The 19269-nt window shown below is 42.1% G+C and overlaps 2 protein-coding genes across 2 annotated transcripts; both read right to left on the bottom strand.

The window, feature by feature from the left end:
- Positions 1–476: 476 nt before the first annotated feature.
- Positions 477–9579, bottom strand: LOC137898779 (nuclear factor of activated T-cells, cytoplasmic 2-like). Its single transcript, XM_068742826.1, has 10 exons — positions 9462–9579; positions 7587–8553; positions 7282–7453; positions 6946–7148; positions 6300–6472; positions 5769–5909; positions 4548–4603; positions 3975–4107; positions 2994–3644; positions 477–1087 (listed from the first exon to the last, which is right to left on the bottom strand). Exons 1-10 carry the CDS (start codon positions 9577–9579, stop codon positions 1041–1043), a joined length of 2661 nt encoding a protein of 886 aa, XP_068598927.1. The 3' UTR covers positions 477–1040.
- A 2925-nt stretch (positions 9580–12504) lies between these two features.
- Positions 12505–18248, bottom strand: cyp24a1 (cytochrome P450, family 24, subfamily A, polypeptide 1). Its single transcript, XM_068742730.1, has 11 exons — positions 17991–18248; positions 17655–17845; positions 17469–17562; positions 17269–17362; positions 16388–16479; positions 15865–15976; positions 14701–14846; positions 13813–13979; positions 13183–13261; positions 12703–12900; positions 12505–12615 (listed from the first exon to the last, which is right to left on the bottom strand). The coding sequence occupies exons 1-11, from the start codon at positions 18246–18248 to the stop codon at positions 12505–12507; spliced, it is 1542 nt and encodes a 513-aa protein (XP_068598831.1).
- Between the last annotated feature and the right edge of the window lie 1021 nt (positions 18249–19269).

Raw genomic sequence — 19269 nt, 5'->3', positions numbered from 1 at the left:
ATTTGAATAAATTGTACATGCAATGTAATTATGCTTTAAAAAATCCCCATAATTTTAAAGCATTGCAGCTTCACCTGATATAAGTCCAAGGTGCATGCCTTTCGGTCCAACTACACTTATTTGTATCGGCTGGTGAATACTGCACTTTATTTCCTGTTGGATAATACATTTACTTTATTTGAAATTAATAAGTCAAGTCATGAAGTTTTTGAAATTAATTTCATACATGTAGTGGACATCATGATCTCATTAAGTTGCATTTAACATTTTTAATTTTAAGGCTGGGGCACAATTATTTGATGACTGAAAAATCTTTCAATTACAAAAAATAAGATTAATTCCTCATTTTATTGCTACACAAAGCGAGACACACAATTAAATGGAGGAAGGAATTTGTTTAATATATTTTATACATAAATAAGGGCTCATTAGATACATAGTAAAAGCATGAAAAATAGCTTTGCTAAAATGTATGGAAATATTAAAGTTCTAAAAGTGGAAATGACTTTGCTGAGACAACCACCTTCCTTCAAGCAACATGTGATCCTGAAATGTAGGCAACAAAAGGTAGTGAACCAGTTTATGTATTCCATTAATCTGCTTTCATCATCAAGCATTTGGCTGTAAAACTCATGAACAATCAATAATCCCGTCTCCAACGGTAACAACCGGTAACTGTTCTGTTTGCACTGCGTGATTATACTAGTTTTACTGCTGCTAATTCACATCTATGGATCCACTCCTGATGCTTCTGTTTTTGTGATGTGTTCTGTACACATATGCTCTTTGTAACTTAGTCTATTTTAGGGCGTATGCTACAGCATAGCGCTGTAGCTAGTATTTATTATTACTGTCATTACTGTTACATGTTGCACGACTTCTCAGATAAAAAAAATCCTAGTCTGTGAACCCTCATTGACAATGGAAATAAATTGATTCTGACTCTGATTTCATAGTTATACTCCCTGAAGTCCACATATTGTGTTTCCTGCTAAAACTTTAAATCTGACGGATCTCTGTGCTGCTGCGGGCCTCGAGCATCACTCTGCATTCTGGCCTCTCAGGTCTCTTCTTATGATGTCATTCACTGAAAGAGAGAATAAAAAAAGGAAAAGCCAAATTAATGTGCACAACTGTCCTGTAATAAAACAATCCAGGGACAGGAAATTGTGGTGGGTGGGGGCAGGTTGTGTCTTAATGTGAGAGATTCAGGTCTCAGCCTTAGGATATGATAGCAGCACCGTTTTCATTATTACTCTTTTATGTAATGAATTTTACACCTTGAAGTTTGGCAGCACACATTTGTGCTTGTGAAAATGAAGAGACAATGAGAGTCAAAGCTGCTGTTGCTTTCGTCTCATTCATCCTCAGGTATCCTGTTTAATATTTTGGAGGATCAGTGGATCAGTGGATTGTGCTGTTTCCACTTCCTTTTCATGCCACTAGTACTACATGCAAAGTCAGATTTTTTTTAACGTTTTGATTTTGATGTCAGCTGTAACAGGGAATGTAAAAATGTCCCTAAAACTACAAAAACCTTTAAGGACTTGATTTAGGTATCTCAGTTTCACACAGATTTTCACAGATCCATTCTCCCTGGACTTATCAACATTCATGAACCTTTTGAGAAATGAATGTATATTGATGAATTTGCTTCTAATGCTTTCATTCTTATAGTTACTAACAGTATTACCTGAATCCAAAATCAGAACAAAGGACTGCTGATTTTTTCGCCCACTGGGGCATCTGCATATTTTTACCAATACAGCAAACTTCCTTTTCCTTTCTTTCATTATGTAGGTGTGAACCGAAACGTCACCCACAAAGAGAACATCGGGGACCTTAAGTAAACTGCAAAAGATTATTTAAAAAGAGAGTTTAATAATGTGTGTGTGGATGAGATACCGAGCGAGACATAAAAGGGGAAAGAAAACCACATGGCTGTGTGTGCAGGTGCAATGTGGTGCAAAAATACCCATCCGCCCAACCTTGAATAAGTCAAAGATAAAGTTTGTATTATTGGTACTCTAAAATAGGATTGTTTACTCAAGTGTAACCGGATGGGATTTAATTAGGCAGGCAGGTGTGGGAGGGAGCACCCGTGGCCCATTTACCACTGATTGGGGGGGGGGGGGCGTATATAGGGCTTCCCCTCCCTCGTTCCAGGGTCCTCATTTGTGTTTTCCCCGTCTCGAAGGCAGGTCGGCCGTAGACTGTCACTGCCTTGTCTCTCCTTTTCTTTTGTTAGTTTTGTTTGTAGAGTGTTTTTAAGGAAGTTCTTAGAGTGTTAAATAAATATTCTGAATTCCTAATGCCGTGCTGGTCGTCACTGTGAGCGGACCTGTGGGTGGGGAAACCCGCTAAAATGAGCTGGGAACCAAAGGAATGAAAAAATAGCTCTTTAGGTTGAAAGTCCTGAAGTGGCGTTGTCGGCAAAGGTCGGATCGTTTGGCCCCATATCCCCAACGCCACACAAGCATAATGAAACTTTTTTTTTTCACTGATCTGTTCACCGTGTCTCAAACAAATTGAATTCATATACTGCACAACTCAAGTGCAACAGTAAATATGTTTTTTTTGAAAAAAATACTTGCTAATTTAGTTAACATTTCCTTGTGTTTTTGGTCGAGTTTAGTTTCCATACAAACATATTTGTTGTTGCAAATTAGTGGCACATTAACAACATTTCCTAAAGAAGGAATTATTGGTTTTCCAAGGACTTTCTGCGAACACACAGCCGGTAGACAAACAGATCCAAAATAAGAGAAAATGCTCAGTCTTTGAGGAAGACAGAGCAAGGAAAAACAACGAAAATGTGGTGCCAGTTACCTTCGTGAAAGAATTGTGCAGGAGAGGGACAAGATCATTGTCATAATAGAAGTCAATGCATCAACTTGATTGTTGTTAAGTTGCACTAGTGTGAAGAAGGACTGAAGAAAAGGAGTACTATATAGTGGCTCTGTCACAAATCAGTATAGAGCAGTAGTACTCACCATCCTCCAGGTACGAATAGTGGAGGCTCTCTTCTTTGACTGTGACCTTGGCTGGAGCTCCGTCATGGTTTCTGCTACTGGCTTCTATCTGAGACGGACATTGGCTGGCTTGTTCCACTTGGATCCCAGCCTTCCCCTGAGCTTGGCCAGGGATGGATCTTATAGGTGGGGACTTTCGCAGAAGTAACGCTTTCTGCTCAAGACTTTGAAGTTTTGACATCATACAGTCCTCAAATGAACCCCCTACATCAGGACCTTCAACCAGTTTGGCCACAGGGGCCCGGGCACTGTCACACTGGCTGGGAGTGGAGACAAGGTGGGTGGCCATTGGAGAGCTACAGAAGAGAGTGGCACCACGGTTGCTATAATGCTGGTTGCCACTGTAGCAAAACATTGAGCTGTTGGTCAGAGTGCCCGTTGTGGACCGGTAACAAACTGGGTGGTCGTTCAGTGGATCTGGGGTTACCAAGCAAGCTCTTGGGTCAACAGTGTTTAGATGGTACAGCGTTGGAGAAATGTTCAAGGCTTGACAGTTGCCGTCCAGCTCCAGGTGATGATTGAGAGACATCTTTGGGAGGTCAGTCAAAGACTGACTTTCAGAGTAGCCAGGTGAAGTCAACTGGCAGTCGTCAAGAGGCTCTGCTTTAATAGCTAGAGTCGGGGGGGGGGGGGGGGGGGGGGAATGATGAGATAATTTCTCAAATACCACTGCTACTGATTGGTCTGAAAGAATCATCGTTATGTCATCACATCAAGCCAAGTCAAGTGATTTAATGAGGGTTTTTGTTTGTCTTCAACTGACATCCGTGTAAAATCAAAGGTCCATAGACATTAACAGCGTCGTATGAATTATTTCACCATAAAGAGTCCAAGTTCTACGTGAGTACAGATGATCTTTAACTCGTCTTCAGGCTACTCAAACTTTCGTGGTGCACCTCCCCCTCATGTAAATGCAAAGTAGAGATGCTAATAAATACATACCTGTTGGAGGAGTGTAGGTGAAGTGCTGAGGCTGGCTGCGTTTCTTCTTCCCATTGACGACATAGAAGTTGACTTTGGCTGGGTGGCAAATGTTCCAATCTCGATAGGGAGGGACCTCAACACACAGCATGCTCTTGAAAGGGGTTGCGACACAACAGAAAAAAAAGTCACGCATCAAACATTATCATATTTGTCATATCTGAACAGAGACGGCACATCAGCTATCTCACGTGTGTTTCAGATGCAAATCGGCATCAAAAAACAATTACATTATAAGATGAAATATGTAGCTGCAGAAGTCTAAATCATTCACCTGATTTCTATCTGATTAATTCAGAGGAGAAGAATTCGTTTTTTTCCATGAAAACCTTTCGTGGAATATTGAGATAATTATCATGGTAGTTCAGAAAAAGGGGAAGGCGGTGCATTTTGTTTCCGTCCGTAGCAGCATGTTGAGGTTGTGTGTTTTTATCTCTGTTTCATGTGTGTGTTGATTTGTAACAGTGCCAGACAATGTGCGCCTTTACTTATGTGTGTGTGTGCTTTAGTACAGATAAGTGGAAGTTTACTCACTGCTTGTGTTTTGTCTTTGTCCAAAGTCGCTTCTACCTCCCAGATCTGCTGTCCATCTATAAAATCAGAGGAAATGTAGGGAAGAAGCAACACAAAGATGTTTTAACACAGTTTCATATCTTGGGGAATTTTGGTTTCTTAAAAGTTTGAGGTGAAGATTGATGCCACTCTAAGAAGAAGCCAGAGATGGCGGTAAATTAGCCTAGTTTAACATAACTAATTGGGAAATGGGACTAAAAGAAACAGCTACCGAGGTCAGTCAAAAAAAGAAAAAAGAAAAGTATCAAACCTTAGGCTGTGTTTTTACTGGGAACTATGCACAAATGAGATATTCCTGGGCTTGGATGCTACGAAACATTTGAATATGCAAGAAATCAGATTAAGTTTGAAAAATGTGAGCACATTTTTACACAGAGAAATGCAAGCATTTCTTTAATGCCCTTTTTTTTTTTTTTTTTATCTCTTGTTAGATGCTGCTTCTTCAACCCCGAAACAAAAACAAAAAAACCCAAAGCCTCTGCTCTGGATATGAATCATTAACAGTGTGTCTAACCACATCCTGTCGCATAAAACGCCCATACTAACAGGGAGGCTTTGAATGCTGTCGACCGTACCCATCCACATGTAACCCAACAGGTCTGAAGAATGACAGTAAATGATGAAACAAAAAGCTTATTTTGTTGCAGCTGAAAGTGGGGGTTGAAGAAAGACATGCATTGTGCAGGCAATATGCAAATAATCTGAAAATACAAAAACTATACGAGTGGGTGGACACAGCCGAGCAAGATGATGGCAGGCCATGGAGGGATACTTGCAGTGCACATGAGCCTATTCAAAAGGTCGCAGGTTAACTCAACCCACATTGAGAGTTTTCACAATATATACTTATAATAAAGGCTATTAAAAGAATAGTTCAAGAGTTGGGAATTAAATTTTTCTCTATTTTTCCTGAGGATTATTACTGAATTTCTGCAGCTACCTGATGCACTGTTGAGCATTAGAGGTGCTGCTGGGAAGAGTCACAGTTATACCCTGTTTCTAGTCTATGTGCTAGGCTAAGCTAAGTGACTGCTTATTGAACCTGCACAGTTATCGTATGAGAGAAACAAAGGTATATTTTCAACTATGATGCCCATTCGTTACTCGGGCTTCATCTTTCAAATCTAATTAGCGGAAAGCTGCAAACGGTTCAAATGACATGACGGCACGTCTGCTCCTCACCTTGCGTCTTCTCTGAGAATATGACTTTGGAGTCAGATGTGAAGTGCTGTCCGGTAATGACCAATTGCTGACCTCCAAGAACTGCGCATCGGTCGAGGCTCTGGGTCTCGACGGCCGGGAGCTCCTGAGCTGAGCGCTGCGCTGCGGAAACGGGAGACAGAAGAGACAAAGTGTTAAAACTACAAGAGCAGTCAATCAATTTGTGATAATTAAAAGCTAGAAATACGATATTGACTACTATAACCCGGCAAACACCAGTCAGTCAATCTTTTAACTACAAGTTATGATCATGGTGAATAACAAACAAGAAAAAAAGATGTGAGATAAATTCAATGAACTTATGAGGGACACAGCAAAAGTGTCTAAACGTGATCTATTCAATCACTTTAAGATAGGACTTTGAAAAAGACTCAAGTTTAAAGGGTACGTGGCTATATAAGCATACGTGTGACTAAAGTTTTTAAATCTGTAATACTAAATAACTCAGTTAAATAAATCAAAATTTGATGTAGCAAAATCAATACATCTTACAGCATTCAATGGGATCAGAGGCGACCTGAAGGGACACGAGCTGGCCTCCAGGATGAGGGACATGGACACGAAACACCAAACGGACACGTGTGTTTTTTCTCCCAATGTCCGTCTCACCGTTCCTCATTTCAATGTCAGCATTTCTCAACTTCAGGATTCCTACACAGTCAATCCTGTGGAATTTAAGACCAGAAGAAAAACGTCTTGCTCTGCAGTGAAACGACAACTTTATTAACGCTGCAGCAAACAGTGTCTGACGACTCACGCAACACAGGAAGTGGTATTTTTTTGGTGAGCGTAAAAACAAACAAACAAACTTGTGGCTAGCATGATAATCAGAGAAGAAAAAGTGGTAAGTCAAAAATGTAAATGTTCCCTATAGAAACAAACAAACAAAGAAAAGGTGTAAATAATCAGTTTGAGATCTCGGGGCTTCTGAAAACTTGGATTGTGCTGTACAAGATGTCACGAAGGATTTTATTTGCTTTTGGTGGCTTTCTTTTATTTTGAAATGCAGCAAGTCCCCATCTGCATCAGTTCTTCCAGTTCTAGACAAGAGACCTAACTTGCGGCCGCCACATATTATGATAATAATCGACTCATTTCATTGACATGAACTTGTACCAAACCTCTCTGAGCTACTCACACCACTCTCATGAGGTTCTTTGGCTCCAGAGGGATCTCCAGCACTTTGGTCCCATGCATCATCCTCTCCATGCTGGCCGTGGCAACGGTCTTCCCGGTGATCCGGTGGACTTGGTAGAAGGCGTGGGGTTTGAGGAGCCTCTCGTCAGCTGTTCCTATGAATACCTGCAAACCGAGTGGAGCCACGCCTTGGTACCCGCGGAGCTTGCCAGGGGAAGAAAGGTGATTAAACAGATGCTTCACAGTGAATGAAACCAAACGCAACACTGCACAGTTAACCCCCCTTTTCCCTGTGTGTGTGTGTGTGGGGGGGGCTGACACCCACGCAATTAAGCACCTGCACTTCCGGGTGCCCTCCCTTGGATGTCTTCACAGCTCCTCGGCTGCCCTCGGTCTCATAGTGAGCTCTGTGATGAGGTCGGGGCTGTTCCTTGATGATGAGCTCGTACCGACCGGACTGGCGGGGCAACTGCCACTCCAAGGGCGGAAGCGGAGCCACAGGCAAAGCGCTGGATGGCAGGGAAGGTTTTCTCAGTTCAATAGTTCACCAAACAGTTATTTGAACCCATGTGAAATACATAAATGCTTTGCAAGTAATAAGAAAGGGCAAAGAAACAAAGGAGAAAAAGAAAACTAACAAACCAGAATGCTCCTTGGCTGACTGAATGAGGAGGGGGCAACACAGTCTGGAGCATATAGAAGGTTTCAGGCTTAACCTCAGCCCCTGCTCTGTCCATTCTCTCCTGCTCAACTGGCCAGTTGTACTCCTCCCCATACACACATGCCTTACTTTTGGTACACCCACGTGCATTATGCATCAGGGCAGAAGGCAACACTTTGGGCAGACTGGAGCTGAGAGTGCTCAACACCTGCTCCATGCTCGGGGAGGGAGCCTGGGCTCGGTGCTGGATCTCAGTCGGATCCTGATATTGGTGCAGGTAGTAGGAGCCCTGCTGCTCATGGGGAGCAGGGATGGGGCTAGTGCTCCGGGAGCGCTGCTTTATAGGAGTGCCCCCTTGGCAGGAGTGGGTCTGCTCGTAGGAGCGCTTTCCGTGGGGTGAGGCGGAGCGGGAACGCTGGTGGGGAATTGACGAGGTGGTGTGTTGATGCTGGGGCACAAGAAAGGTTTCGTCTGTCACGCTGTTACGAGGCGACGCTCCTGGAGATGAGGTGTAGGCGCCCTGAAGGCCTGGACAGAGGTCCAAGCCAGACAACACCACACCGCAGCCTTCAATGGACGGGGAGATACACGGCGACACGGCAGGAGAGCACGCCTCAGCAGGCCAGCCTGTGGAGGAGTTACTGCTGGCTGGGCTCGCACATTCTCTCCACGGTCCCTGGGAATTGGTGGCGAGATTCAGCTCCAGGGTCTGAGGGCTGAAAGAGCCGTCCCACGGAGTGATCTCAATTCTGGGGCTAGGAGCAGGAATGATGCCAGGTCTCGATGATGGCTCAGAATCCGGACCTGGCAGGTACCCTGAGGTGGGTCTGTGGTAGGACAGATCCTGGGCAGAGGCTGGCTGGCTGGAGCTGGAGGTCCATGCTGCAGGATGCTCAACCACCGGCAGAGGAGGACGGCCGTCACTGTGACTGAGAGCACTTGCATCACCTGTCAAGAACCAAAGGTCAAGTTAACCTGAATGGACTGAACCAAAGTACATCTTTTAAAACTCGGGACATGACCTCGATGCTTTTGTCTTCTTTTATAAATCCGGACTACACAACGATGCTAATGCTATTCATTTAAAAGATAATGTGCTGAATGTGAGAGCACGGGAGTCTTCAACTCTCCACATCGCATCTGTGTCAATTCAGGACCAATTATTGGGTCCAAACCATTGATGCATATCCAAACGCTCTCCTCCTGCACGAGGCTGGTAGAATAAATCCCCCTGTCACAGTTCCTTCAGCCAGACCTCCACCCAGTCGGCCAGACTCCAAGGATGTCTGACGCTCCATGTCATTGGGGGATTGCCTTTGTCCACTTTACTCCTAATCTCGTTGTATATCCACTATGCAATGGCAATAAAGGCTTTTTATTCTATTCTCTATTCTTAATGTTCCTTAATTTGGACATTGGCATAACATTTAGTTACTTTTAAAAATGTGATTACATTCTTAAAAGCTGTTCAACTTCTCAGGCAATATTTGAAATACAGTATTCTTTTGTATTCTTATTGACTGTTGTGTTACTTGGTTTTTCTTCTCTTTTCTCATATTGTTATACTCCAACAAGCCAAAGTGAAACACATTTTTTTTAGTGGAGGGAATATTGAATCTTATGCCCAAGAAAAGAAAAGAAGAGTGTGTTGAGTTTCCCCTCTTACTCAATGAGGGGATTTCAACATCAGTACCTGACAGCTGAGTGCTTGCTGCTGGTTATCCTAAAGCCTGCTGCAAACCCAACGCAAAGCCTCCATTTTTCTACGCTCATAACATGCAAATAAACAAAAAAGCAAAGCAGCGTCTGTGCATATGTTACAGTCGTCTTCTGTAAAATAGAATAGGGTTACACACCTTCATCATGGAAGCCTCCTGCCGGTGAATGATACAGTAGCAGGTCGGAGAAGTCCAGCTCCTCCTGACTCGAGTCCTGACACAGGCCCTCGGTGAGCCCCACATCTCCAGAAGTCATTTCCAGCTCTGAATATTTACTGTGTTTACAGGTTTGAGTAAAGGTTTTAAAATTCACGAACCAAATAAAATGGTGCGTTCGAGACAGCTACTTAAAAAAAACCACTGTGTTCTAGTTGTTTCCTGAGACGCGCTTATAAGAGACAGCTGCTCAAATAAACCATCCAGCAAACAGAGACAGACGCTTCCTGTCACTGCTGATGATGACAAGCAGACTGTGTGTGTGTGTGTGTGTGTGTGTGTGTGTGTTTGTGTGTGTGCCTCATTTCCTCTGCAAGTAGAGCCAGTATAACAAGGCAGTTATTAAAAACAAAAGCAAAATAGATTTTCTGCCATTTGTTGTAATACATTCATGTCAAGAAGTGGAACATTGAGTCCTTGTTGTTTCCAGTTGTATTAGTTTGTATTCATTATTAATTGTGTTAGTGTCTCTTTCTTTAGCTGCGTAGTTTCTTTCCTTTACCAAGACAAACATCCTGTATGCCTGATCTTTTTAAAGTAACCCTAAACCATATAACACATGCTTGATAGTAAAATAATACCTATCTGTAATATAATATAATATAATATGCAACAATGACAAACATCAAACACATTCCATATTTGAATGTATGTATGTTTGTTAATTATGGGCAAATATTAAACACTCAAATGAATGCAATGTTTTATCTACAACAAACACAACATGTAATAATTATTTGGACAGTAATGATGAAATCGAGCTAGTAACTCGTACATATCGTGTATTGTGCATGCAGCTTTTGGCCACTTGATGGAAGTGTTGGGACAATTTCCAGCTAAACTGGATGAATATGAAAATCACAATTTATGCTTTCTGAAAACAAAACTCATTTATTGTCATGGCTTGATCATGTCAACCTTTAAAATGAAATTAAATCTACTTCTCCAATAGATCTCAAATGTAAATATGCAGTTAATGAAATGATTCATAATGAAAATCACCTGAGGTGTGGTTTTGAACTAAGAATAGGGCATCTCCAGATTTCCTTTTTGCAATGACAGGTCAGGCTTTCATCTAGCTCTAATAGAAGTGCCTTGATAGGATGCCATTTCACAAGTGTTGATAAAAGAGATTGAGAATCTTGGAGCTTGTCTGCCTTTGAGATGTTTCAAATTAAATGAAGAAAAATAATAATGATTGTCGAATTAATAATGATTGTTAAATTGCTGCTCACCTGTTCATCACTTACCAGATTATGCATTTGTCTTTCATGCCTCCTCAGTGCTTTGCCACCCTGATTGTTTTGCCGGTCGATTTTTGGTTTAGTAGTTATTGGACGTCCAGCCCGTAACACGTAACATATATTATATTATATATTCATAACATAATACACATATATAGTATATTAAGTACCAATACAAGTGCCACAACAACAACGACAACAGTTTGTTTCCAGAAAGTTTTGTGTGTTTCATATGTCTCACCTGAGCACCTTCAAATACACACGAACTGATTGTAATAGGATAGAATATAATAATAACATCACTTCAATGACTTTAAATCATGTCTGTGGCACCAGAAGGGACATAAAAGCAGAGCCAAGTCTGGTTTGTAGGGAATCGGGACGCACAAAACCAACATTTATTCTAGCAACTGTGTTTTAAGTCAAGACTCGTTCGGAGTCATGAGAAGAAATCACTTAATGTTTCTTCACAGTCACTATACTGAGTAGAGTGCTTTTTCATCTGAAAATAATAATTCAAAATTTCTTTTTTTGTTTGTTAAAATGAACGGATTAGCTATAAAGATTTGAAGTTCAGTTAAGTTAAATCCTGAAGAGAACAAAGCTTACTTGACAAAGAAAAGAAAAACATCCTGGCTGAGAACAAAATGAGCTGGGAAAGCTTTTCGATAATTGCAGATGTATAAACTCCAAATCCCATAAAGGCCCAGTTTTGGCAAAAATGGGAATAAACACAGGCATGTTTTCATACATTTATTAATGTATTAATTTCACTGAATAAAATATGTATCTAAATAAAACAATGCAGAATATTACAATATTGCACTATTTACATAAATATGTGTGACGTTTGTGAGTATGTGTGTGTGCATGTGTGTGTGTTTGTCAAATAAAAGCAAAACATAGAGCAGAATCTTACATTTAGATTTAAGAACAGCTGCCTCAGTACAATATTCAATTTGTACATAACAACTGGTATTTTGGTCAGTCATTAATAGGTAATAGTTGTAAATAAATCCGAGGTATGTATGGCATGATTACACGTATATAGGTCATAATTTCTGTCGCTTCTATTTACATAGCAGCAATGCCGGCAGTCACTGGACCATCCGGCGGAAATAGAGGTATCCTCTTTCTGTCGCTCCACCCAGAGGAGTTGAATGTGGAGCCTTTCATTTAAAGAAGAGATCAATTGTGAATTAGTACTCATGTGCTTCTGCAAGAAACACAAAACACGAGGCAATAGTTTGATACTTTCAGCGATACATTGATTTACAGAATATAAAGGAAACGGGACAGAGACTGATGGGAGCTCATAAACTATCACACTGGGTATAATTACCTCCGGCAAGGAGACTACGTTTTTACTGGCATTTATACGTCTGTCTGTCTGCCTGTCTGCCTGTCTGCCTTTCAACAACATAACTCAAAAGGTTGCAGACGTATCTTGATGGAATTTTCAGGGAATGTTGGGAATGTTAATAGGAACAGATTATTCAATTCTGGCAATGATACAGAAGAGATCCTGGATTCTGGATCTGCGCTTTCCGAGTGCTTTTCTAGTTTGACATCAGATTAATTGAATTAATTTGCCATGTCATGAGGGGCTCTGTCTGAACTGGAGTCCCCTCCGGTGTCAACAACCAGTGGTTTCAAAAGTTTTGTTTTCCAATGCATTAAACAAAATAGATATAATCTGTTCTAAATTTACGAATCTCACCTCATCTCCTGATGAAGGCAACTGGTAGCTCTCTGCTAGGAACCAGAAGTCCTGAGTGGATCACATCGAGTGGCTGATTATCTGTAGCCACAATCTCATAGTCTCTGACCAACTGAAAGAGAGAACGGATCTGTCAGGGAAAGCTTCAAGAGAAAGCTGAAACTGAATCAGCAGGTTTTTGACTGGTCGTTAGTCTTACCCAACACATGGCTAGCTGGAGCTGCAGCTCCGCCAGCCGTCGCCCGATGCACATCCTCTTCCCGATGCCAAAGGGAACATGGGAAAAGGGGTTGATGGTGCAATTCTCTCGCAGCCAGCGTTCAGGTTTAAATTTCTTGCCATCTTTGAAGTACTCCTCGTTTGCGCCCAGAGCGTGGCTGTTTATCATTAAAACAGTCTGCAAATGAAATAATAAGCATTGTTGTTGTTTTTTCGGTTGACAGAAAACCACTGAACATTCACAAGGCTGTTTAGTTTTGCCTGTAAATCTGATCCGTCCATATAATATGGTGAATACCACATGTCACTGCATTAGCGCTGCTTCACTTTGACTTTGTACATTGTGCGATTTGATTGTTAAAGCACACTTCATTCAGAAATCAGTCAAAAGTAAATTCAATCAAAAGTAAATTAGCACAGGAATATAATCTGCTCATGTAAGGAGTACAAAGCCACTTACTCCTTTGGGAATGGCATAATCTCCCAAAACAATGTCTTTGTCCAGGGTTCTGCTGGTGAATGGGACTGACGGTGATAACCTGTGAGAAACAAAGGAACAGTAAGGGGATATAATATGGCCTCGGTGATACTACTGTATAGACTGACACATGTATTTAAGACGTTTAACGGGAGCTAAAAAGGAGCAGACGGGAGCTGTGCGTCTCCGATCCTATTGTAGTGTCCAGTATCGGACTGTAGGAGCAGACAGGAGCTGTGTGTCTCTGATCCTATTTCACTATACAGTATCGGACTGTAGGAGCAGACAGGAGCTGTGTGTCTCCGATCCTATTTCACTATACAGTATCGGACTGTAGGAGCAGACAGGAGCTGTGTGTCTCCGATCCTATTTCACTATACAGTATCGGACTGTAGGAGCAGACAGGAGCTGTGTGTCTCTGATCCTATTTCACTATACAGTATCGGACTGTAGGAGCAGATGGGAGCTGTGCGTCTCCGATCCTATTGTAATGTCCAGTATCGGACTGTAGGAGCAGACGGGAGCTGTACGTCTCCGATCCTATTGTAGTGTACAGTATCGGACTGTAGGAGCAGACAGGAGCTGTGTGTCTCTGATCCTATTGTACTTTACCTCATAGACTCCTTTAGGCAGGCTTTCAGATAGGGCATGCTCTTGATGTGCTCGCCACAAGGGGCCTGGCCGGGAGCAATCACTGCTCTGATCTCGTCTAGCAGCTTGCTCTGGGCGGCGGGGTTACGAGACAGGTTGAATATAACCCACAGCATACTGTTGGCAGTCTGAGAAACATAAGCACAGCGAGAGACAGAGGGAGAAAGAGAGGAGACGTGTGTCACTTAATGAGGCGGCTACTAGTGCAATCCTCTGTGGGCTTCCTCAAAGGCTTCTCAGTCACATTCAGACCCTGATTTTCCACTTTTAAGCAATGTAGCTGCAGCACCTGTTTGTTTGAGAGGTTGGACATAGTTTTTTTTTTCTTTGCCTATACATAAATGTAAATAGCCAAATGGTAAAACAACTTGAAGGTCTAATGCTCTCATAGCTAAATGGCAGTGTGCTACAGATGAGATGTTCTCATACAGTACTAAGAGTGTACAAAAGAGGGTATATAAACAGACACAAATTAAAAGGACGATTTTGACAGACTAGCTAGCCTTAGAATGAAATAAAGTACCAGTAATTAAAACATCTTATCATCTTTTTTAGACCTGTTTAAAAGAAAGACAGAAAGAGAAGTTGCTGTTATACAAGGGGTTTCATTTCATGGCTGGCATGTTCTAGCTCATTCATTAAAGGCGTATAAAAAGAGAAAAGTAACAAGTGTCAGGTTGTGGCTGCGCTTGCAGTTTTGTCATCACATTGAGATTTCCAAACAACCAGCGGCGACTCCCGGTCTAGCAAATAACCCTAAAACGGGAGATGGTGTAGACCCCCCCCCCCCAAAAAAAAACCATTCCAGTAAACAAAATATGCATCTCTGCAGCATAAAATATCGCTCACCGTCTCGACGCCTCCAATCTGTAGCTCAGCGATGGCAGCGTACAGCTCCTTCTTAGAGAGACTGCTGTGGTCTAAGATGTCACCGATTAAGTCATCAGGAGCTCTGATGCCTTTTGTCTGCAGCTTCTTGTCTATGTAGACTTTAGCTGAGGAAACACGATGCAGAAAAGTTGTAAACATCTTGAGTTTTAAGCACCTCAGCAGCATTGATCATTCCTCTCAACTAATTTCTGTTTTTCATGTTCCTGGTCTCCCAGATCTCACATAGTAAAGTGCAGATTTACAGAGCTTTTGATGTTTACATGAAAACTGCATTTGGCACAATGAGCTTAATATATTCATCCGATATTGATTTGTGAAATATTAATATGCAACAAGTGTGATGATTGATTCATTATAAAGTAAAAAATAAAAATAAAAGTATTTTCCAAGGTGAGGATTCATTTATTTGATCTGTTTTAAACCACTGCAAAAAAAAATAACATTCAGGTCCTGACTGTGAATAAGATCAGCGAAGACACATTCAGTCTTCGTCCAATAGGAACAGCTTCATGGGACATTAGATCAACTCATTTGATGTAAGAAATATGCAAGACCTAATTTGCTTTTTGCAATCTGTTTTCATTTATATCATTATCAAATGTCATTTTTGTGGTCTTTTCCTGTGTCGTGCTTGATTTACGTATCAGCTACTACTACTACTACTACAGCTACCCTAAAGGAATTAAAAATAAAACAATGTGTGCTTATTGTCCGAAATACTCTCAGCACATAAAACCACTTCTTTCAGGTGTTTTCACCTTATTGTGATTGAGGCAAAACGTTTGTAAAATACATGCTACATCTAGACACACATCACAGCCACAAGCATTCTCTCCCTCTGTGCCCCCTCCAACCTCCTGCTACTACAAATATTTGGCTACCTTCTCCCTCTTGTGGTCCCTCTTAGGTCATTTACTCTGTGTGCCATGGTACAGAATAAAACACAAGAGGCACCCGGTTCAAATGCCCCCCCACCCTCTATTCCTCTCTAGCTATCCGCTGACTGGAGATGAGTTGAAACTATAGTTTGTGTCAGGGACATGGAGAAAATGCCAGCTGACTCAAATAATGTATTTCTGTGCTTGTATTTTGTGAATTTGTCCTTTTTGGGTATTTTTTTACCTGTGCTGAAAATGCGGTCCCATGCTGCAGTGTGGTTCTGCCATATTTTGGTGTTGAGACTCTTATGGAGCGCCACTGGTGTGACCATCATCGTGCCAAAGGTGCTCATCATCTACAGAAGGAAGAAAAACAGCGTAAACCAAAGGTTTAAAAAGACATTTAAACTAATGATCATCACTGAAGATCTTTGAGGCAATCACTATCAAGGCTCTTCTGTTTTTGTTTTTATCTCCTTCTGGCCCGACTGCCCTGTGCGACCTTTGTCATGCTGCACTTATCTCCTGACAGCAGATGATAGGGGTTTGTTCCAGTAAATCCCATTTAAAAACAAGGGGAGTTCATCTGATACGGAACTGCTGCATCCAGGCTGCAGTTCAGCCGATGAACCTGCTGAACTCGGCTTGTTCTAATGATTCAGTCTCACAGATCACTCCACTCTCGCTCAGATCACTGTCAGGTCACTCCGCGACAGCGCTCTCTGCTGCCACGCCTGTAAAACAAGCATGTGTGGAGGCCCACTCACTTTTTTCACAGCTGTGATGAAGTTCATGGCTTCCTCGTTGACCTTCTCTTGCAGAAGACCAAATCTCACGCCATAGAGGATGAGGCAAATGGCTGAATGGCACAGAATAATAATATTAAATAAGACATTTATTAGGGAACAAATCCAATTCCACGTTATATGGAAACGATCCCTGGCAGTTTCTATTAGCCTTGTGTTGATTGATTTATTGTACAGCTGAATGTAGCTGATCAAAGAGAAAATCCATTTTTGTTTCATTTTCAAGCAGCAATGCCAAACATTTCCTCACTCCAGCTTGTTGTGTGACCATATTTTTCTATTTGTCTCACATTTTGACTGTGATTTGCTATTTTAGTTGCTTTTGGTTTGTTTTTCCAACAGATCATAAATGGGAAATGATCAACAGATTAAGCACTCAGAGAGCGCAGACCTCCACCAAGCAGCTCATCCCCCTCCTAACTGGAGTTACACCATTCACATGGTGATCTGGATCATCATTAAAAGGTTCTAAATTGTTCTTGGTGTCTTTATACACCAACCATGAAAAGTAAAAGTGACTCGGAGTTCCTGTGTATTTGTAACAGATTTTTTTTAAATCCTTAAATGGGGTTTTCAATGTTAACATTTTATTGAAACTGACTCCATTCTGGATCTGATCCAAATGAAATTCGGTGGTGAGAAAGAGGCCCCCACCCTACATGACTATGTCAAATTCCATAAACATCGGTCAATAATTATCCGAGATATTGATGGACACATTTTGAAGCTCCATTGACTGCAACATTTACACACAAACACTCCGCTGCAGCTCGGCGGAGGTAATTAGAAGCATCTTTACCAGCAGTCCTAATAAATAACAGGAAAAAAAGAAATAAACTCACTTTCAAACGACCATTTATTCAGTTGGAAGTATAAGTCATCAATTTTTCCATCAACGTGAATTTTCCCAATTCTGTCCACGAAGTCTACCAACACCTGCAATGACGTGGACAATCCATCAGCCAATGACGTAGACAATCCATCAGCCAATGACCTCAGATTAAAACAGACACACATGCTCACATATTCATTGACGCGTTACCTCATTTATTTTGCGATCCAGTTTCACCACCTCCGTCGGCTTCATGAGCTTCTGCTGAAAAGCTCTCCTCACTCTCTGCCAGTCTTCCCCCTCTCTGCAAAGCAACAAGTCAGATTGACGCACGCTTCTGTGCGCGCCATGCGCGGCGTCCGAGTGTGACGATGGAGAACTGGAGGATCCACTTACAGAATGAGGAGTCCGTACGCCTCGTTTCTCAGGTCTCTGTATGCGGTCCAGGGCTTGATCTCCAGTCTCTGAGGGAAAGTTCCCTCCTTCCTGTAGAGCGCCTCCAGTAAGCAAGGCGCGCCGATGTGCACCGAATCAAAAGAGCCAAGTTTAAAGCGGAACATCTTGCCAAATTTCTTATGATACTCAACCTAGAGAAAAAAACAACAACAAATAAAAAGACAGCAAATAGTGAGAGAAATCTCATTACATTACAGCCATGCTTTATGCGATTAAAGTTGAAAGCAGGATATAATTCCTTTAAATATAAACTAAACAAATGTCTATGAACTCTACCAAAATCTCGTGCTGCTTTTTCAGGCCCCCTTTCCGGAGAATTTCAAACGGACTGCCTAAGAAAGGCCATTTGGTGGGTCCCGGGATCGCGTCCAGACTGTGCGCTCTGGAGGCGGCGTGCGGGCAGCGCGCAGCCTCCGCAGCATCCTTCTCCTCCAGGACGCACACTGAGGATGTTGGCTTGACGTGCTGCAGCCCGACAGGCCGCTTCTTCAGCAGCTCAGCGATCTGCGGAACCTTTCGGATCTGCGCTCTCATCCTTCAATGAATTCAATTGGAGTTTTCTTTAGCGGAGAATAACCTGCGGATATAACAGCAGGTCTTCTTATCTTGTTAGTTTCTCGTTTCCTGGAACTGTCACACCTTCACACCGATATATATACCTGGACACTGTTTATCCCTGCTGTGCGCCCGAACCAATCAGGGGCCGGTACTGCATGGTGTGTCCGTCGAGCCCACCATTCATTTATGGATCCACGTCGGGAGGATCATAGCATGACCCCAGAAAGACCGAGGAAGAGCCCCCCCCCCCCCCCCTTTTTATAAAATAAACACGCAGGCAACACAGAGGTGACGCGGTTCGCTTGAACCGTGTTTCAGAGCGACCCGCGATTGGAAACACCGAAACTTTGGCAGAGCAAATACTACTCCCACACTTCAGCAGCGTGGGCAAATATTTGATAAATTGCAGTGTGTGTGTGTGTGTGTGCCTCTCTCTCTCTCTCTCTCTCTCTCTCTGTGTGTGTGTGTGTGTGGATATAATCGCTCGCATGCCTTTTAAATACGATCAAATCGTGATTGTTTATCAAAACGTCCTAAAGAAAATAAAAATGTTAGTATAAAAAGTTGTGAAATTTCCTTTTGAGAAGTTTGTCTTTACATAAAACTGACTTGTTCTCTCTCTCTCTCACACACACACACGCTGAGGAGCCCTGCTGTGGCATCACAACAACCTTGGACCTTGACTGCATATTGGGGAGTGACACAGAGTCCCAGGTGTAACACACATCAATCAGCGCACACAAACAAGAGAGAGAAAAACACGCCAGTCACGTGCGTACCAAAGCATGTGCATTTATCCATTTATCAGATTCATATGAGCACTGGCAGACAGCATCATATTCTTTGGAGCCTGTCGCATCATCATGAACGGAAGCGTGGGCCTTTTAATGTCACAAAAAAAATGTCTCAACAATGGGAATAAATTCTAAGTTTGAGAGAGACATTTTCTTGTTCAGGCAAAATGACCTCCTTCAGATGTTAAGCAAAATATGAAGGA

This window comes from Brachionichthys hirsutus, chromosome 8 (assembly GCF_040956055.1).
Source record: "Brachionichthys hirsutus isolate HB-005 chromosome 8, CSIRO-AGI_Bhir_v1, whole genome shotgun sequence".
In the NCBI taxonomy this organism is placed as follows: Eukaryota; Metazoa; Chordata; class Actinopteri; order Lophiiformes; family Brachionichthyidae; genus Brachionichthys; species Brachionichthys hirsutus.
Note: the sequence above shows the minus strand (reverse complement) of the source record. Positions and strands in the feature narration are given on the sequence as shown.